This window comes from Ovis canadensis, chromosome 16 (assembly GCF_042477335.2).
Source record: "Ovis canadensis isolate MfBH-ARS-UI-01 breed Bighorn chromosome 16, ARS-UI_OviCan_v2, whole genome shotgun sequence".
Taxonomy (NCBI): domain Eukaryota; kingdom Metazoa; phylum Chordata; class Mammalia; order Artiodactyla; family Bovidae; genus Ovis; species Ovis canadensis.
In genome coordinates this window covers 53,030,962-53,050,640 of record NC_091260.1, presented here as the reverse complement: position 1 = coordinate 53,050,640, position 19,679 = coordinate 53,030,962, and the positions used below count along the sequence as shown (strand labels likewise).

The window sequence follows — 19,679 nt, the reverse complement described above, 5'->3', positions numbered from 1 at the left end:
CAGTCCAAGGGACTCTCAAAGAGTCTTCTCCAACACCACAGTTCAAAAGCATCAATTCTTTGTTGCTCAGCCTTCTTCACAGTCCAACTCTCACATCCATACATGACCACTGGAAAAACCATAGCCTTGACTAGATGGACCTTTGTTGACAAAGTAATATCTCTGCTTTTGAATATGCCATCTAGGTTGGTCATAACTTTCCTTCCAAGGAATAAGCGTGTTTTAATTTCATGGCTGCAATCACCATCTACAGTGATTTTGGAGCCCCCCAAAATAAAGTCTGACACTGTTTCCACTGTTTCCCCATCTATTTCCCATGAAGTGATGAGACCAGAGCCATGATCTTAGTTTTCTGAATATTGAGCTTTAAGCCAACTTTTTCACTCTCCTCTTTCACTGACTTCCTACAGAAACCCTAATCCCAAAGCCTCGCCCAGAGGCAGGAGAAGCTGACAGCTGCTTGGAGCTGGCCAAAAGGACTTAGTCAATCTCGGTCCAGTGACTAGAATTGGGAGATCACTCTGAGGACTAAGACTTGGGCTTACCACTGCCCTAATGTGGCCTATGGCAAGTGTTGTGGAAAAAATAAGTATCTCAAATCTGGAAAGAGCAAAAACTATTTAAAGGGCCTTGTTTCTTAAAAATCTCATTATAAAGCAGGGCTTCTTTTTGCTTTTAAGCAGGGCTTCTTAAACGTTAATGTGCACATGAATCACATGATGCCTTGTTACAATACGGGTCGTCTTAGTCTCTTCCAGCTGCTATAACAAATATACCATAAACTTTGTGACTTATAAATACCAGACACTTACTTCTCACAGTTCTGGAGGCTGGGGAGTCCAAGATCAAGGGGCCAGCAGATGTGGTCTGGTGAGGACCTACTTCCTCATTGATAGCCATCTTCTAACTGTCACCTCACTTGGCATAAGTGGCAAAGGAACTGGTTTGGGTGACTTTTCTAAGAGCACTAACTCTGTTCATGAGCCTTCATGACCTAATCATCTTCTAAAGGCTCCATCTTCTAACAGCCTCACATGCAGTTCAGTTCAGTTTAGTCACTCAGTCATGTCTGACTCTTTGCGATCCCATGAAGCACAGCAAGCCAGGCCTCCCTGTCCAACACCAACTCCTGGAGTCCACTCAAACTCATGTCCATTGAGTCAGTGATACCATCCAACCATCTCATCCTCTATCATCCCCTTCTCTTCCCACCCTTAATCTTTCCCAGCATCAGGGTCTTTTCAAATGAGTCAGCTCTTTGCATAAGGTGGCCAAAGTATTAGAGTTTCAGCTGCAACATCAGTCCCTCCAATAAACACCCAGGACTGATCTCCTTTAGGATGGACTGGTTGGATCTCCTTGCAGTCCAAGGGACTCTCAAGAGTCTTCTCCAACACCACAGTTCAAGAGCATCAATTCTTCTATGCTCAGCTTTCTTTATAGTCCATCTCTCACATTCATGCATGACTACTGGAAAAACCATAGCCTTGACTAGACAGACCTTGGTTGACAAAGTAATGTCTCTCCTTTTTAATATGCTGTCTAGGTTGATCATAACTTTCCTTCCATGGAGTAAGCGTCTTTTAATTTCATGGCTGCAGTCACCATCTGCAGTGATTTTGGAGCCCCAAAAAATAAAGTTTGACACTGTTTCCACTGTTTCCGCATCTATTTCCCATGAAGTGATGGGACCAGTTACAATGATCTTAGTTTTCTGAATGTTGAGCTTTAAGCCGACTTTTTCACTCTCCTCATTCACTTTCATTAAGAGGCTCTTTGGTTCCTCTTCACTTTCTGCCATAAGGGTGGTGTCATCTGCATATCTGAGGTTATTGATATTTCTCCTGGCAATCTTGATTCCAGCCTGTGCTTCATCCAGTCCAGCTTTTCTCATGATGTACTCTGCATATAAGTTAGATAAGCAGGATGACAATATACAGCCTTGATGTATTCCTTTTCCTATTTGGAACCAGCTTTATTGATTATGCCAAAGCCTTTGACTGTGTGGATCACAATAAACTGTGGAAAATTCTGAAAGAGATGGAAATACCAGACCACCTGACCTGCCTCTTGAGAAACTTATATGCAGGTCAGGAAGCAACAGTTAAAAGAGGACATGGAACAACAGACTGGTTCCAAATAGGAAAAGGAGTACATCAAGGCTGTATATTGTCACCCTGCTTATTGAACTTCTATGCAGAGTACATCATGAGAAACACTGGACTGGAAGAAGCACAAGCTGGAATCAAGATTGCCGGGAGAAATATCAATAACCTCAGATATGCAGATGATACCACCCTTATGGCAGAGAATGAAGAGGAACTAAAAAGCCTCTTGATGAAAGTGAAAGAGGAGAGTGAAAAAGTTAGCTTAAAGCTCAACATTCAGAAAACTAAGACCATGGCATCTGGTTCCATCACTTCATGGGAAATAGATGCGGAAACAGTGGAAACAGTGTCAGACTTTATTTTGGGGGGCTCCAAAATCACTGCAGGTGGTGACTGCAGCCATGAAATTAAAAGATGCTTACTCCTTGGAAGGAAAGTTATGACCAACCTAGATAGTATATTAAACAGCAGAGACATTTCTTTGCCAACAAAGGTCCATCTAGTCAAGGCTATGGTTTTTCCACTGGTCATGTATGGATGTGAGAGTTGGACTGTGAAGAAAGCTGAGGGCTGAAGAATTGATGCTCTTGAACTGTGGTGTTGGAGAAGACTCTTGAGAGTCCCTTGAACTGCAAGGAGATCCAACCAGTCCATCCTAAAGGAGATCAGTCCTGGGATTTCTTTGGAAGGAATGATGCTAAAGCTGAAACTCCAGTACTTGGCCACCTCATGCGAAGAGCTGACTCATTAGAAAAAACTCTGATGCTGGGAGGGATTGGGGTCAGGAGGAGAAGGGGATGACAGAGGATGAGATGGCTGGATGGCATCACTGACTCGATGGACGTTGAGTCTGAGTGAACTCTGGGAGTTTGTGATGGAGAGGGAGGCCTGGCGTGCTGCAATTCATGGGGTCGCAAAGAGTCGGACATGACTGAGCGACTGAACTGAACTGTGGTTACATGGCCAGTTCTGTTGCTTCCTGACCTGCATACAGGTTTCTCAAGAGGCAGGTCAGGTGGTCTGGTATTCCCATCTCTTTCAGAATTTTCCACAGTTTACTGTGATCCACCCAGTCAAAGTCTTTGGCATAGTCAATAAAGCAGAAATAGGTGTGTTTCTGGAACTCTCTTGCTTTTTCCATGATCCAGCGGATGTTGGCAATTTGATCTCTGGTTCCTCCTTCTTTTCTAAAACCAGCTTGAACATCTGGAAGTTCGTGGTTCATGAACTGCTGAAGCTTGGCTTGGAGAATTTTGAGCATTACTTTACTAGCATGTGAGATGAGTGCAATTGTGTGATAGTTTGAGCATTCTTTGGCATTGCCTTTCTTTGGGATTGGAATGAAAACTGACCTTTTCCAGTCCTGTGGCCACTGCTGAGTTTTCCAAATTTGCTGGCATATTGAGTGCGGCACTTCCACAGCATCATCTTTCAGGATTTGATATAGCTCAACTGGAATTCCATCACTTCCACTAGCTTTGTTTGTAGTGATGCTTCCTAAGGCCCATTTGACTTCACATTCCAGGATGTCTGGCTCTAGGTGAGTGATCACACCATCATGATTATCTGGGTCATGTTGATCTTTTTTGTACAGTTCTTCTGTGTATTCTTGCCCCCTCTCTTAATATCTTCTGCTTCTGTTACAGTCATACCATTTCTGTCCTTTTTTGAGCCCATCTTTGAATGAAATGTTCCCTTGGTATCTCTAATTTTCTTGAAGAGATCTCTAGTCTTTTCCATTCTATTGTTTTCCTCTATTTCTTTGCACTGATTGCTGAGGAAGGCTTTCTTTTCTCTCCTTGCTACTCTTTGGAACTCTGCATCCAAGTGAGTATATCTTTCCTTTTCTCCTTTGCTTTTGGCTTCTCTTCTTTTCACAGCTATTTGTAAGACCTCCTCAGGCAGTCATTTTGCTTTTATGCATTTCCTTTTCTTGGGGATGGTCTTGTTTCCTGTCTCCTGTACAATGTCATGAACCTCCATCCATAGTTCATCAGGCACTCTGTGTTCAACAGCATCACATTAGGCATGGATTTCTGAGGGGGACACAAACATTCAATCTATAGCATGTGAAGTGAAGTGTAGTCGCTCAGTTGTGTCCCGCTCTTTGTGACCCCGTGGACCTACCAGGTTCCTCTGTCCATAGGATTTTCCAGGCAAGAATACTGGAGTGGGTTGCCGTTTCCTTCTCCAGGAGATCTTCCCAACACAGGGATTGAACCAAGGTCTCCCAAATTATAGGCAGACACTTTACCATCTGAGCCACCAGGGAAGTCTATAACATAATTTCTGATTTTAAAGATGGCAGTAGAACCCAAGGCTCTGCATTCCTTTCAAGCTCACCAGTGACAATCCACCCCTGTTAGTCCAAATATCACTTTTTGAGCACTCAGGGGATACAGCAATTTCTAAGCAACCTGCAGCACCCTCATCTGATATTCTTGGGAATGAGACTTTGTTGTCACTGACCAACAAGCTACAACTGATAAAGCACAATGATTATAATCCTGTAAAAATAAGGATAATTTGCAGACTTTAATAAGGTTTGTAACCATATTTTCAAAACCTGGTAGGACTATTACAGAGGAGCTACAATTATATTACCTTGTAGAATGTTAATCAGATTTGTATCTAATCTAGCTTTTTTTTTTCTTTTGCTAAATACACACACACATACATACACACACATACACACACACACAATTTATCCTGAAAGAACTTGGGGAAACTGTTCTTTGTCCTCCCAATCAGTTCCTCCACTAATCAGTTAAGTAAAACATGCTACACGTATCTTAAAAACTTTTCCAATCCTTTCTTTTCTCAGGCAAGGGGAACAAACAAAACAAGCAAAACTAATTCATTTGTCTCAGCACTACTGTGGGACACAGCTAAAAGTTGTAACAGTATGCCTTGATGAATAGTGGGGCCATGCTGAATGCTAAGTTGCTTTAGCAGTGTCCAACTCTTTGCAACCCTATGGACTGTAGCCCACCAGGCTCCTCTATCCATGGGACTCTCCAGGCAAGAATACTGAAGTGGGATGCCATTTCTACTAGGCAGCATCTTAAAACTCTGGATGGAAACATTCATCTATTCACACCTTCAGATCTGATGAGGCCCAGCAGAGGGCTATAGGAATTTACTGAATGCTTTCCTTTTAACATCTTCCACCTAAACTAAGAATTTTACCTTCAAAATAGTCTCCTAAACAAAGCCTAGTTATCAAAGTTTCAACACAGGCTAATATCAACATGTAACTCTTGTTTACATCAAGATTACATTTATCTCTACTGCCAACGTCAGCCTTCCTGGGGCTCTTGGAGTCAGTCCCCAGGCTATTGGCCAGATGATAAGCTGGAACATCTCAAGGGCATCTGCCACCACATTAGATAACCAGCCTCTGCAAAAAGAAGGGTTGAGCTGACTCTTGTCCTAGCCTGACAGAGCGAGGCTGTGATGTCAAACTCACAGCAGAGCCAACTCCCTGGAATGAATGGCTCAGCAGTGTATTTCATAACTAATGATATAGCTTAAACAATGGCTCCTCCTGGAAGAAGTCCAAGCATATGGATATATGTATTATTTCTTTCTGTAGTCTGCAAGTATATTAAGTAAAGGGCATCCCTGGTGGCTCAGATGGTAAAGAATCTGCCTGCAATGCGGGAGGCCCAGGTTCAATCCCTGGTCAGGAAGATCCATGGAGAAGGGAATGGCAACCCATTCCGGTATTCTTGCCTAGAGAATTCCACAGACAGAGAAGCCTGGCAGGCTACAATCAATCCACAATGTCACAGAGAGTCGGATACGACTAGGTGACTAACACAACATGTAATAGGTAAAATGGGAAACTGGGAGAGTTTCAGGACCAAGGGATCTAAAGAGAGTCTGTCTGAGTCAAACTCTGCACCCACCACGCATCTGTAATTGTTTCCCTGCTTCAGCCATGTGGCTAAACAACCTCAACAGCAATGGGGAAAGAGCTCGAGGGGAGAGAGTTATCGGTGTGCTGCCGGCTTCAGTGTCTCAGCAAGGGGACAGATGAAAGATCCTGCATTCCTGGAAGGTTCATGGAAGAGTCCTGATTCTTTTCTGTGTGTTGAGAAAATAGCATTGAAGGTATGATTAGTTCCTACCTACACCAGACACACACACATACACACAAAATCCCAGAGAGTTAATATAAGTACCAGCTACTAGGAGTGTGTGTGTGTGTGTGAGTGTGTATGAGAGATATTTTTTAAATCAATAGAAATGGATGGAACACCCACTCTCACCAAGAACTGCGCTGGGCACTGCAGACACAGCAATGAACCAGGCAGACATGACTTCCCTTTAGAGACTGAGTATCCAAGACCTGACATTTCTTGAGATTTGCGAGGCAACTCATCTCCTAAGAGATGTGAGAAAATATATTTAAAGTGCTGACCATGGCTTCCGTCCACCCACAACTACCCTGGTATTTCCCTGGGCCCTTCCTTCATGTTCAAACTGAGCCAGGCTCATTGCTTTTGGGGAAGAACATGAAAGTAGAAAGCAGAGAAACAAGAACGTGTCTCCTTGCTTCTGAGTTTCAGAAGCCCTTAGGCTCCAAAGGCACTGATGGTAGATTTGTTGCTGGCCAAAACCTTGGCTCTCTTAGCCCACTGGAGCTAAATAAAAAATACAGACACCAAGTATGGCGTAAACAGGGAGGTGGCTTTAATTATCAGCCGGCAGAGAGGGAAAGACAATAGGCCCATGCCTCAAGAAGATTGCTCCCTCTCCATGGGAGTCTAGGGGCTTAGTCAGGAGTCAGGGATGAGGAACAAAGGTGTTAGGATCTTTGCACTGTTTCAAAGACAGTCAGAGTCTGGTGTCAGTAACCCAGTAATTGGGTCTGGCATTTTGGGGGCTCTGATATGTAACTACAAAGGGAAGGGTGTTATAAGGGTAAAAACTAGATGCAGGATGTATTTAGCATAAAGTCAAAGGTAAAATTGGTGTGAAATGTAGCTCCTGCAGAGTTAGGGGGCAGAAAAGCAATCTTAAATTATAGACATGCAGAGTTAGGAACAGTTCGGAATGTTCAGGCCTGCTCACTATTCTCTTTCATCTTCTTCACTGGACTTCCTGGTGGCTCAGACAGTAAAGCATCTGCCTACAATGCAAGAGCCCCGGGTTTGATCCCTAGGTCGGGTAGAAACCCTGAAGAAGGAAATGCAACCCATTCCAGTACTCTTATCTGGAAAATCCCATGGATGGAGTCCATGGGGTTGCAAAGAGTTGGACACGACTGAGCAACTTCACTTTCTCAGGAAAGGAAAAGAGGAAAAACTCACTCCTCTATTCTCCTTTTTACTACAACAGATTCAGTTAAAAAAAAAAAAAAAAGTGATTTAAGAACAAGGCTTCCCAGGGTAGGCAAAGCATTCACGAAGGGTGACTTGGTGTGTCCCTAAAGCTGTAGTGGTTCTGCTCCTCGATCCCTGGACCTTGCTGGGATGGGAGGATGGGGGATGGGGAGCAGAACCTCCCAGATGGCTTGGAGAACCCAAAAGCAGAAGGGATCAACACTTTATTTCCTAGGAAGACCCCAGGGGGACATTCAGACTTCAAGGGAGCAAGGGCTTTGCAGTGGGTGGAGATAGATGAGCCCTAGTGTCAGGCTCTGTTCTAGGTGCTTGGATGTTTACAACTCACTCAGTCCTCACAACAACCCTTTGAAGAAGTTACTACTGCTACATCTGACTATTAGCAGTAGTTACGTTCCAGAAAGTTTCCAAAAACCCTGAATTGGTGAATAGTAAACTTCTGCTCTGAGGGTTAAGTTCCTGTGAGCCTCAAGTCTTCGTTTTCATCAGTGGAACAACACAGAACCTTATTTTACATGCATTTCTGTTTAAAGATATCTCATTGAATCACCTGTGGCTAATGGCACTGTAACTCACACCGGAACAACACTTAGGACACATATTTTCTCCAGAAGTCACATCACAACATTCTTGCACTTATGTACCCAGAGCAGTGCTTTCAGCACCACATTTGGAGCCACTTTATATACCGAAATAACCAAGAAAAAAGAAAAAAAAATGGCACTAAATATATCACAAAAAAGGACATCTGTTTACAGTGTAAGTATCAAAACAAGAAGGCAGAGTGTCACCTTGCTCAACCACAGCTGGGAGCAAGCACACTGGGTGAGTCACATTGGGGTTTTTTTCCTCCTCCACTCTGCAGATGCTTTCAAATGTTGGAGAATGAGCTACAAGTATTGATTTTGGTGGTACCAGTAAGTTTTAGTAAGCAGATGACTTCACAAATATGGAATCCCTGAATAACAAGGCTCAACTAAATTTCCACCTGTCTTTTAGAGACAAGGAAACTAGAGCATGGAGAGTTTGCAGCTCACAGAGCCCACCTCACATCCTCAGGCCTTGGAAGAGCAGGATGCCAATGCGGGTGGTGGGGAGCTGAGAATCCTGGGGATTCTGAAGGGGTCCTGTGGACAAGGATGAGCGAGAATGCGACTGTGACCAGTTCAGCCTCACAACTGGGAAGCGTGGGACCCAGGACAGCCCAGTAAATGCCAATGAGGACACATGATGCTGAAACCCAGATCCTTGCTGCCTGAAACTTTTTCACTCTAAGCTCCCAGTTTTTAGATTCAGACTCAGGGAAAAGTGTAGGAGAGTATTCTGAAGGGACTGACACTAAGTTTTCACCATCCTGGGCCAATGGGGCTCAACACAGACACAATTAAATTACATTTGGGTTGGGGTGGTGGTTTAGTCGCTAAGTTGTATCTGACTCTTTGCAAGCCCATGAACTGATGCCTGCCAGGCTCCACTCTCCATGGGATTCTCCAGGCAAGAATACTGGAGTGGGTTGCCATTTCCTTCTCCAGGTGATCTTCCCTACCCAGGGATCAAACCCGGGTCTCCTGCATTGCAGCCAGATTCTTTACCAACTGAGCTATGAGGGAAGCCCTTGTGTTGGGGATTCACTTGCATTTCAGACATAAAGATTGATTCAATATCTTCCACTAGCTGTATTCCCAGGTGGTGGTAGTGGTAAAGAACATGCCTGCCTAAGCTGGAGACATAAGAGACCCAGGTTCGATCTATGGGTTGGGAAGACGCCCTGGAGAAGTGCATGGCAACCCTCTATAGTATTCTTGCCTGGAAAACCCTATGGACAGAGGAGCCTGGTGGGTTATGGTCCATAGGACCGAAAAGAGTTGGACATGACTGAAGTGACTTAGCACACACATCCAGCTGTGTGACCTTGAGTTAGTCACTTACCTCTCAGCAACACAGCTTCCTCACAGGTAAAAGGAGGATGTTAAAATAGAATATTTGTCTCATCAATATTTTTTCAGCATATTTCCAGAACTATTCTAAGCACTAGTGATTTTGGAACAAACAGGAAATATTCCTGTCTTCAGATAGCTTATATGTTAGCTCTAGAGGCAGACAATAAACAATAAACAAATGAATAAATAATATATTATCAAGAAATCATGAATCACTGAGGAGGGGCTATGTGACCAGAGATTGTAACAAAGAGAGGAAGCAAACCAAGCCAGCCAGTTGGTATCTGGGGAAGAGATTTCTGGTAGACAATTCCCTCGTGGCTCAGATGGTGAAGAATTAACCTGCACTGCAGGAAACCCAGGTTCCATCCCTGGGTTATGAAGATCCCCTGAAGAAGGGAATGGTCACCCACTCCAGTATTCTTGCCAGGAGAATTCCATGGACAGAGGAGCCTGGCAGGCTATGGTCCATGAGGTTGCAAAGAGTCAGACACAGATGAGTGATTAAGCACATACACAAGTATTCAGTAAATGAAAAAATGTCCTCAGGGGCTCCCATCTCTAACCCGTCTTTGAGATTCCTTGAGAGGTAGGTGCTGAATTGGGATTAGAGATGGCAGTTTGTAGACCTTATCTGTTTCACCCAGAGTTATCCATGTCACCCTCAAAGCTGAAATTCCTGTACCCTGGTTTCTGCGCTGGCCACATCCTTTCCTGCCTGAGTGAGGAGACATGAAAGTTCACTGGGGGCAGAAACTTCAAAGGAACCTCAGCTAATGAAAGAAATCCACTCATGCAGCAATGAGTCCTGAAGGAGGAGTTAACACAGCCTTTTTCTACTTGTGTACATTTGGTCAAAGGGACTCATATCTAAACTTCATTTTTAGGGTTCTTTTTTTAGCTCTTAATTATTTCTATTTTGAGTATTTGTTTCACAAGCATTTTTTATGCAAACTTTGAAGTATTAAAGGAACAGAAAAGTCAAAAGAAGCTAAGCCTAACACGTTACCCATTCTTCTTCCAAAGATGCACATGGGGCAAGTTCCTTACCAAGTCATTACAAAGAAACACAAGTTTTGCAAGCCTGGTGGGAATGGAGAATCATAGCAAATATATGCATTTGGTGCTGAATCCTGTTAAAGGGTTCCTTGCTCAGGAACCATTGCTTGGGACCATTTGCCAGAATGGTGGCGGTGGTTGGTGATTCAGTTGCTAAGTTGCATCCAATTCTTGCAACCCCATGGACTATAGCCTGCCAGGCTCTTCTGTCCATGGGATTCTCCAGGCAAGAACACTAGAGTTAGTTGCCATTTTCCTCTCCAGGGGATCCTCCCAACCCAGGGATCAAACCAAGGTCTCCAGCATTGCAGGTAGATTCTTTACTGACTGAGCTATGAGGGAAGCCCCAATATATTGCCAGGATATTAATAACTAACACAGTGGATAGATTCACAACCCTGTGAAGAAACAAAAGTTCAGAAATACTAGGGACTGGGCAGGAGGAGGAGCCAGGATTTGAACTGGGACAACCTTTACTGATCATCAGCCCTCATCCCAGCCTCCTTGGGTGGAACAGAGACCACTGTTCAGGAGAGCAAGGCCTCGGGTTAATTTATTAATAGCAACAGATGCTCAGTTACAAGCATTCTGACTCAAGGAAGGAATTTTCTTTCTTTCTGGTGAGTGAGGGTTCCACAGTCCCAGGCACACCCAGAGATAAAGGCATGAGGTGAAGGGATGAGGCTGTGCTGTGCCTAGTCACTCGGTCGTGTCTGACTCTTTGTGACCCCATGGGCTGTAGCCTGCCAGGCTCCTCTGTCCATGGGGATTCTCTAGGCAAGAATACTGGAGTGGGTTGCCATGCTCTCTGCCAGGGGATCTTCCCAACACAGGGATCGAACCCAAGTGTTACCCATTGCAGGCAGATTCTTTACTGTCTAAGCTACCAGGGAAGCCCAAGAATACTGGAGTGGGTAGCCTATGCCTTCCCCAGGGGATCTTCCTGATCCAGGAAGTGAACCAGGGTCTCTTGCATTGCAGACAGATTCTTTACCAACTGAGCTACCAGGGAATCCAGAAGGGATGAGATGGATCCACTAAAACAGCATGGCTATCACACACACCAGGGGTGGAGGGCCGGTAGGGTTACCTTTAACTATAAGACAGAAGGAGTTGGAGGACTAAAATTCCCAGAAGCCAGTAGAGTCTTTTCTTTAAAAAAAAAAAAAAATTTTTTTTTTTCAGAAACATGCTGGAGAACATTTTGACAGTGAACCCTTTGACACTTATTTGAAAAACATTTGGAATTGCTGGGCCTAGATTTAAATATAACACTTTCCCCTTTGGGCCTCCTCCCTCCCCTGGAGTGAGCAGCATGCATCTGCATTATATTAACATATTCATCAGACCACAGCCATAGAAGTCACAGGGATACTTCCTTGATGGCAGCAACTTTCTCCTGGCACCGGCAAGGGAACTCCTTAGCAGATAACAGTCCTCTCTCAATCCTTTAAGCGGTCACAATGACCCACTACTCACCTTGTATGTACAGACCTGGACTACATAAACTGTCAGCACGTCATTAGATGTATAACACTTTGTCTCATATTTAACTGTGCTTTGACCTCTGATGGGAGGAATAGTTCTGGGAGCTCTCTGAGAGACTGTTTCCCAATTTATAATCTTTAGGTTGACTTGAATAAAATCCTCTCTTTCTTAAATTGACTATTGATTAATTAATTATTTTTTTTTTGTCAACAGGAGCCACTGCGGATCATTGAACATGAAAGTGTCCCGGTCAGAGCTGTCTTTTAGGAATGTGACCCTGGAAGCTGTGTGTTAGCACAACTGGAACAGGAAAAAATTAGAGACTGGAAAATCAGTTAAAGGGTAAGTACGAAAGCTCAGACAAGATACAGTGAAAGCCTGAAATGAGGTCACATGAAAATTGCACATGAATTATATGCTTGCTGAAACCACAATACACTAGTATCAAAAGAAAATCTCAAGACATTTTATCAAACTCAACAGAAATACTACCATGTATTAACCCTGGAAAAGTTCCCAAAATACAGAGCTCAGTCTTTTAATATTAGAAGCAGCAAAGCAAAGGTTGTTAGGCCAAGACTAACACTGATATAAGCTGGGAAGGAGTGACCACATTGCCCAAAGTACTTAGAGCAACAAAACTCTCAACGTGTCAGGTTCAGAAGCCAAAAAGCCTCCCACAATATCATAATTAATTTCAGCAGATTCTGATACAGCAGTAGGAATTATGGGATTTAAGTTAGGAGAATGCAGTTTGAATCTCTATTCTGGGACCTTCCAGCTGATAGACAGTGTTCAGGAGTCCCAGACAGATGGGCTGGTCTCCCGCTCCTCCAGGCCCCTCTCTGCCGGGTAGCCCCATTCGTCCCAGCATTCACCATTCAAATATCTGCACAAACAACAAATTGTTGACCAAATGGCCTCTGTGGGCAGGACTGCTTTTGGCTATGGGGATATAATCTGAACAAAATTCAAGATTCTGTTTCTTGTGGGACATACTTGACCATGGGAGGAGACAAAACATAAAATAAATATACCTTGGCTGGGCCTTGGAGAAAATCAAATAAAGTTCTCACATCTAGACCTAACAATGCTCCCAGGACAGGATCATGCTGTTGTCTTGTGGATGACACCCCAATCCTAGAACAGTCCCAACTGGAAGGACGGCAAGGAGATCAAACCAGTCAGTCCCGAAGGAAATCAATCCTGAATGTTCATTGGAAGGACTGATGCCAATACTTTGGCCATCTGATGTGAAGAGCAGTCTCATTGGAAAAGACCCTGATGCTGGGAAAGACTGAGGGCAGGAGGAGAAGGGGATGACAGAGGATGAGATGGCTGGATGGCATCACTGACGCGATGGACATCAGTTTCAGCAAGCTCCAGGAAATAGTGAAGGACAGGGAAGCCTGACATGCTATAGCCTATGGGGTCAAAAAGAGTCGGACATGACTGAGTGACTGAACAACAACAAACGGAGCTCTAGAAATCCATGTTGAATGTTAGTAGCATTGCTCTACATGAAGGGCCCAACAGCTACCAAAGAAGGCCAGCAATGGCCCCAAGAAGTGTCCTCTTGGCATGGCATTTTCCAAAACAGGAGGTTGAGGATTTGCTAACTCTTTCTATAACTAAGAAATCTCTGGGACTTTCCTGGTGGCCCAATGGCTAAGACTTTGAGCTCCCAATGCAGGAGGCCTGAGGTTTGATCCAGTCAGGAAACTAGATTCCACACGTTACAACTAAAGACCCTGCTTGTTGCAACTAAGACCCAGTGCAGCCAAATTAAAAAAAAAAAAAAGAAGAAGAAGACGTCTCTAAGACTTGGGGCTTTTAATTTGCTTGGTTTGTTCCTGTTTCTGTTTTTAAATGTGGTTCATGTGATTCTTGGGACACTTGCCACAGAATCATCTGGGAAAGTTATTAAAAACGCAAATTTCTGGGCCCCACCCCAAACATGCTGAATTAAAATAACAGGAATAGGGGCCCAAGAAGCTGCAAGCTTCTAAATAATGTTGATGCTACACATTACTGACTAAAAAACAAAATATGAAGTCTACAAGGCCTCTTTTCATTTGTAAATGTCTCCATACACGGCTATTCAGAGAGCTCTCCTACAAACTTCCTTTGCAGAAACTCCACGGCCTGGTCACAAGAGGAATGCCCCGGAAGACAGAGCCCGCGTGATGGGAGCGGTGCATCAACAGATCCATTCATTCAAAAAATCTGAGTGCTGAGACATTGGATGGCTTCAGTGGAAGGGCTTCCCTGCCCGGAGATCTGAATGATAGACTTTCTGGATATTCCCTACCTGTGAAGAGGGCATGGTAGTGGAGGCCCCTCTCCTTATCTCGATGAGTGCAGACATCAAACAAGTAGGCTTTGATGGGCCCATCAACGAAGTCAGCAGCAAAATCAAAGAGAACCACACCTATCATGGTGACACTTATGGCCCAAATCCGCTTCCTCCTTGGGTCAGCAATCAAAGCTAAAAGAGAAACAACCATTGGTCTCCTAAATCCTGGTTTAGAACGAGCCACATTTTTATTTCCACCCAAACTTCCTGTCATCATATTAGCTCCCTATACTTTCGTTGTGTTTGCTCTTCCAAATAAACAATGGCTTCATTATTTTTTCAAGTTTTAAAAATCAGGCAGTGAATGTCCAGAAAAGACAGCTCTCTGGAGACAGAAAGTAGATTGAGCAGTTACCTAGGACTGTGGGGGAGAAGGAAATGGGTAGTGTCTGCTAATGGCTACCAGGTTTCTGCTGGGGGAGGAGAGGAAACTGTTGTGTAATTAGATAGTGGTGGTGGTTATACAACTTTGAGAATATACTGAAAAGCACTGAGCTGTTCACTTTTAGATGGTGACTTTTATGGTATGTGAATCATCTCTCTTTTAAATAAACCGGTTTAAAAAATTATATGTACTGACTGAAAACCACTCCAACAATATAGGAAAGCTGGGGAAATACTTCAAGATCCCAGGCCCAAGAGATGGTCATCCTTCAGACATCCCTTTATGCACAAAAATAGAGAGAGGTGTGCATCTGTGCCCTCATGCAGTGCTTCTCAGACTAACTCCTTAACCATTACCGGGATGACTTGTTAAAACAGATTATTAAGCCTCACTTACCATGAGTCTCCTATGACTCCTCAATAGGTAGAAGGTAGGGCCTGGGAATTTTCATCTCTATCAGCCTCCAGTGAGGCTGATGCCACAGGCTGGAGGGCTTGGCTTAGAGGAGCACTGACTAATGGGACCAGGTTGTAAGTGAGCATCTTTAACCAACTCTCTTAGTATCTTTGCCTTTCAGTAGATGAAGAGCAATGTCACAGTTTTAACACCTAAATGATATTCATCCTATGACCATACCACTGTTCATTCATCCCCTCATAACTACTTCCTGTGCTTTCAGTTTATTTTTTAAACTTAAGAAAATGTGTAATATATGCACCTGATTTTAAAAATTCAGTACAAAAAATAAGTGAAAAACAAGCTTAACTTCCCCCTCTCACCCCCAGGCCTTTAGCACCCTTCCTTGGAGGAAAAATCTCTTTTCAGGTAATTTTTTTAATAAATTCTTCCAGAAATATACTACATTTATAGATTTATATCCACTTTTAAATATATAGAGATGATAACTGATTATTATGGATCATTATCATCCATTCTGCTAGCCTGGGAGTTAATGGTCAGAAAATGTATGCTATTTTTAAGTTTAACAATTCTTTTTTTCAACACAATATATACTACCACCAATTGCTGATTAACTGGCAGCTGTTTAATGGCTAGAAAAAGTGCCCTTCATCAGGTCTATGTCCATGATTTGCAATGAAAAAATGCCCCCTTGAGCTGCCAGGTCGATGCCCTATACCTGTTACAAGACTCCATACAAAGCTGTGAACGTCATTAACTCTTCTTTGGACACACAGGTACATTTATTGGAAAAATTTATGGAGCCATTAGGCAGCTGGTTAATCTGAGAAAGTCCTAAATAAGGTATGGTGGGCACACACATAAAACCCCATAATTGATAAACATGTAACAATACATAATATAAAATAGGTAAAAATATAATCCCATTTTTAAGTTCTCACAACAATTAAAAATAATGTAACTGAAGTTTCTAAAAGTAAAGGCATCTAACTACAGACTCTGGGGCATGCAAAGGTGGAAATTCAATGTAACTTAGGATAGGGAATCAGTTTTAACCATTTTTTGACTGTCACAGAAAGAACTTTGCCTTCTCCTTGTCCTGAGTTGCAAACAGGACCTTCTCCCACCCAGCCTACCTAGCCTATCAGGAGCAGTCCACTGACCTGAAATGATCGCGTCCCCGTTGAGGTACATGGCCATGCCCAGGAGCATTAGGAGGCACAGCGTGAGGATGTAGGGTCTCCGGCGGCCCCACCGGGCCCGGCAGTGGTCGCTGGCCGATCCCACCACGGGCTGCAGCAGGAACCCCAGGACGGGACTCAGGAGCCACACCATGCTGTACAGGCTCTTGGGCAGGCCCACGCTGAGCAGCACTGGAGTCACGTAGGCCGCCTCCACCCCATAGCAGAACTCCCGGCCGAACATGGCCATGCTGTGCATAACCAGGCTCCCGGTGGGTCTTTTGGGCAGCTCCGCAGAGCCGAAGAGGCCCTCCTCATCAAGGGATTTATAGGTGCGTAGGGCAGACTGCTCACTCTTGTCTCCCATGGCCACTGGGCGAGGAACCTGCCTGCAAGCCCACCACCTTCTCCGTGGCCCTGGGGTTCGCGCTCCCAGGTGGATTTGACATGGAGCCTGGCTGCACGGCCCGCAGAGACGGTCAGGCTGGGGGCGGGGCTCAAATTCTTTCATGCCTCTAAGATCACAAGTTATGATGAGAAGGAAGGGGGAGGGGCCAGGAAAGCATGATGGAGATTAGCCCGCTGGGAGCCCTCTGGCTCCTTTGAATGTGTTTCTGAAGGAATCTTCCTTTGTACTGTTCTCTCTCTGACTCTGCCTCTCTCTCTCACACACACACATTTACACACAATCACACATAGCTTTGAGACAATAAAGCCCTATAATGTAGATGTTAAGTGTGAAGGGGGTTAATATTTTTTCTAAACTTTTTCTGGATATAAATATTCTGTCTTCCTTGAACACAGGTTTTCTACATACACACACATTGGGTCAATTAACTAGACTTAAAACAGTGAGAGGCTGCCCCTTCTAAATTACTAACTCTCCCACAGCACTGCAATATTTTTCATCCATACTTGACATAGCTCTGTTTATTCTCCTCCTGCTTTTTTTTAAATTAATTTTTTTATTGAAGGATAATTGCTTTACGGAATTTTGTTGTTTTCTGTCAAACCTCAACACGAATCAGCCATAAGTATACATATATCCCCTCCCTTTTGAACCTCCCTCCCATCTTCCTCCGCATCCCACCCCTCTAGGTTGATACAGAGCCCCTATTTGGGTTTCCAGAGCCATTCGGCAAATTCCTGTTGGCTATCTGTTTTACATATGGTAATATAAGTTTCCATGTGTTTTCATAAGTGTATTCTCTATGTCTGTTTCTCCTTTCAGTTCAGTTCAGTTGCTCAGTCACGTCCGACTCTTTGTGACACCATGAACCGCAGCATACCAGGCCTCCCTGTCCATTACCAACTCCCAGAGTTCACCCAAACCCATGTCCATCGAGTCGGTAATGCCATCCAACCATCTCATCCTCTGTCATCTCCTTCTCCTCCTGCCCTCAACCTTTCCCAGCATCAGGGTCTTTTCAAATGAGTCAGCTCTTCACATCAGCTGGCCAAAGTACTGGAGTTTCAGCTTCAACATCAGTCCTTCCAATGAACATCCAGGACTGATCTCCTTTAGAATGGACTGGCTGGATCTCCTTGTAATCCAAGGGACTCTCAAGAGTCTTCTCTAACACCACAGTTCAAAAGCATCAATTCTTTGGCACTCAGCTTTCTTTATAGTCCAACTCTCACATCCATACATGACCACTGGAAAAACCATAGCCTTGACTAGACAGACCTTTGTTGGCAAGGTAATGTCTCTGCTTTTTAACATGCTGTCTAGGTTGGTCATAACTTTCCTTCCAAGGAGTAAGCATCTTTTAATTTCATGGCGGCAATCACCATCTGCAGTGATTTTGGAGCCCAGAAAAATAAAGTCAGCCACTGTTTCCCCATCTATTTGCCATGTTGCTTCCCTGTAAATAAATTCTTCAGAACCATGTTTCTAGATTCTGTATATGTGCGTTAGAATATGATATTTATCTTTCTCTTTCTGACTCACTTCACTCTGTATAATAGGTTCTAGGTTCATCCACCTCATCAGAACTGACTCAAACGTGTTCTTTTTTATGGCTGAGTAATGTTCCATTATGTATATGTACCACAACTTCTTTATCCATTCATCTGTCGTTTCCTTCTGTTTTAGTCTTTGATCCTCTAATGAGCAGTGACCAGGTCTGTTCTGCTCATTACAGCATCTAGCATGATACCTGGCACCTAGTAGGTCCTCAGTAAATGTTTGCTAAAGGAAGTATAAAGTATATGTGCTACACTTTGCAGTGCTGGTCAACTGCCTGTTGGCTCAGATCCATTCCTTCCCCCTCATCTTATGCTCCATACCTAAGGGACTATGTTTCCCAGGTTCCCTTGCTCTCTGGCTTCCAGGTAGATTTTTCCAGTGGGAGGAACTGGTGGGAAGACTGGAGGCAGGAGAAAGGAAGATATCAGGATACTTCCTCCCCCTCTTTCTGTATCCTGAGACATCTCTGGCAGTGGCTGCATTTCCACTGTGGGTCCAGCTGCCAACCTTAGCTTCTGGGTCCCCATAACACTACCTTTCCCATCGATCCTGCACCTCTGGGCGTGTTCCTGGATTCCTGTGGTCGCTTGTATCTGAGTTGCCTCACTGTTCCCTTGGCTTCTCATCTCTTTTATCACCAATGCAATAATTGGTGATATTAATTTCCTCTGTTTTAAAGACTTCTAGTGGTTTGTATTGGAGACGGCAATGGCACCCCACTCCAGTACTTTTGCCTGGAAAATCCCATGGACGGAGGAGCCTGGAGGGCTGCAGTTCATGGAGTCACTAAGAGTCAGACATGACTGAACGACTTCACTTTCACTTTTCACTTTCATGCACTGGAGAAGGAAATGGCAACCCATTCCAGTGTTCTTGCCTGGAGAATCCCAGGGACGGGGGAGCCTGGTGGGCTGCCGTCTATGGGGTCGCACAGAGTCAGACACGACTGAAGTGACTTAGCAGCAGCAGCTGCGGTGGTTTGTATTTTCCTTGTTGGACACTGAATTCAAATGAAAGTCTGAGTGACAAGGGAAACATGATCTCATAGGAAAGACAGTAAAAATGGTTTAAGAACAAGACTTGGAGTCAAAATGTTAAAGTTTAAATGCTGGTTCTGCCTGTTTCTTCCTGTATCACCCTGGGTAAATCACTTAAACTGGTATTTCTCAAACTGTGTACCAAGGTAACCCAGGGAGCCACAGTGAACTCAAAGGGGTATCTCACGAGATTTAAGATTTTTAAGACAGTAAAACAGTGAAACTCAACATCTTTCAGATTAACACATGAAGTAAGAGTGAAGCAGTTCATACTTGTAACATTAGACTGCACTACAATCCTTTCACTGACTTTAGATTATTGTAAGGCTGGGTTTTCCACAGACATAAGAAGCATTATGAATCTCAATGTGGAACAGAAAACGAA

General features: G+C 43.9%; 1 protein-coding gene across 1 annotated transcript in view; it reads right to left on the bottom strand.

Moving 5' to 3' along the window:
• The window catches only part of SLC45A2 (solute carrier family 45 member 2), a 34,463-nt gene extending 17,689 nt beyond the window's left edge, over positions 1 to 16,774 (bottom strand). Inside the window, exons 1-2 of the mRNA XM_069555947.1 lie at positions 16,271 to 16,774; positions 14,258 to 14,434 (exon numbers count right to left, since the gene is read on the bottom strand). Of these exons, the coding sequence (XP_069412048.1) occupies positions 14,258 to 14,434; positions 16,271 to 16,655 (562 nt within the window). The 5' untranslated portion in view covers positions 16,656 to 16,774. The remainder of the gene's footprint in view (positions 1 to 14,257; positions 14,435 to 16,270) is intronic.
• Positions 16,775 to 19,679: the final 2,905 nt, after the last annotated feature.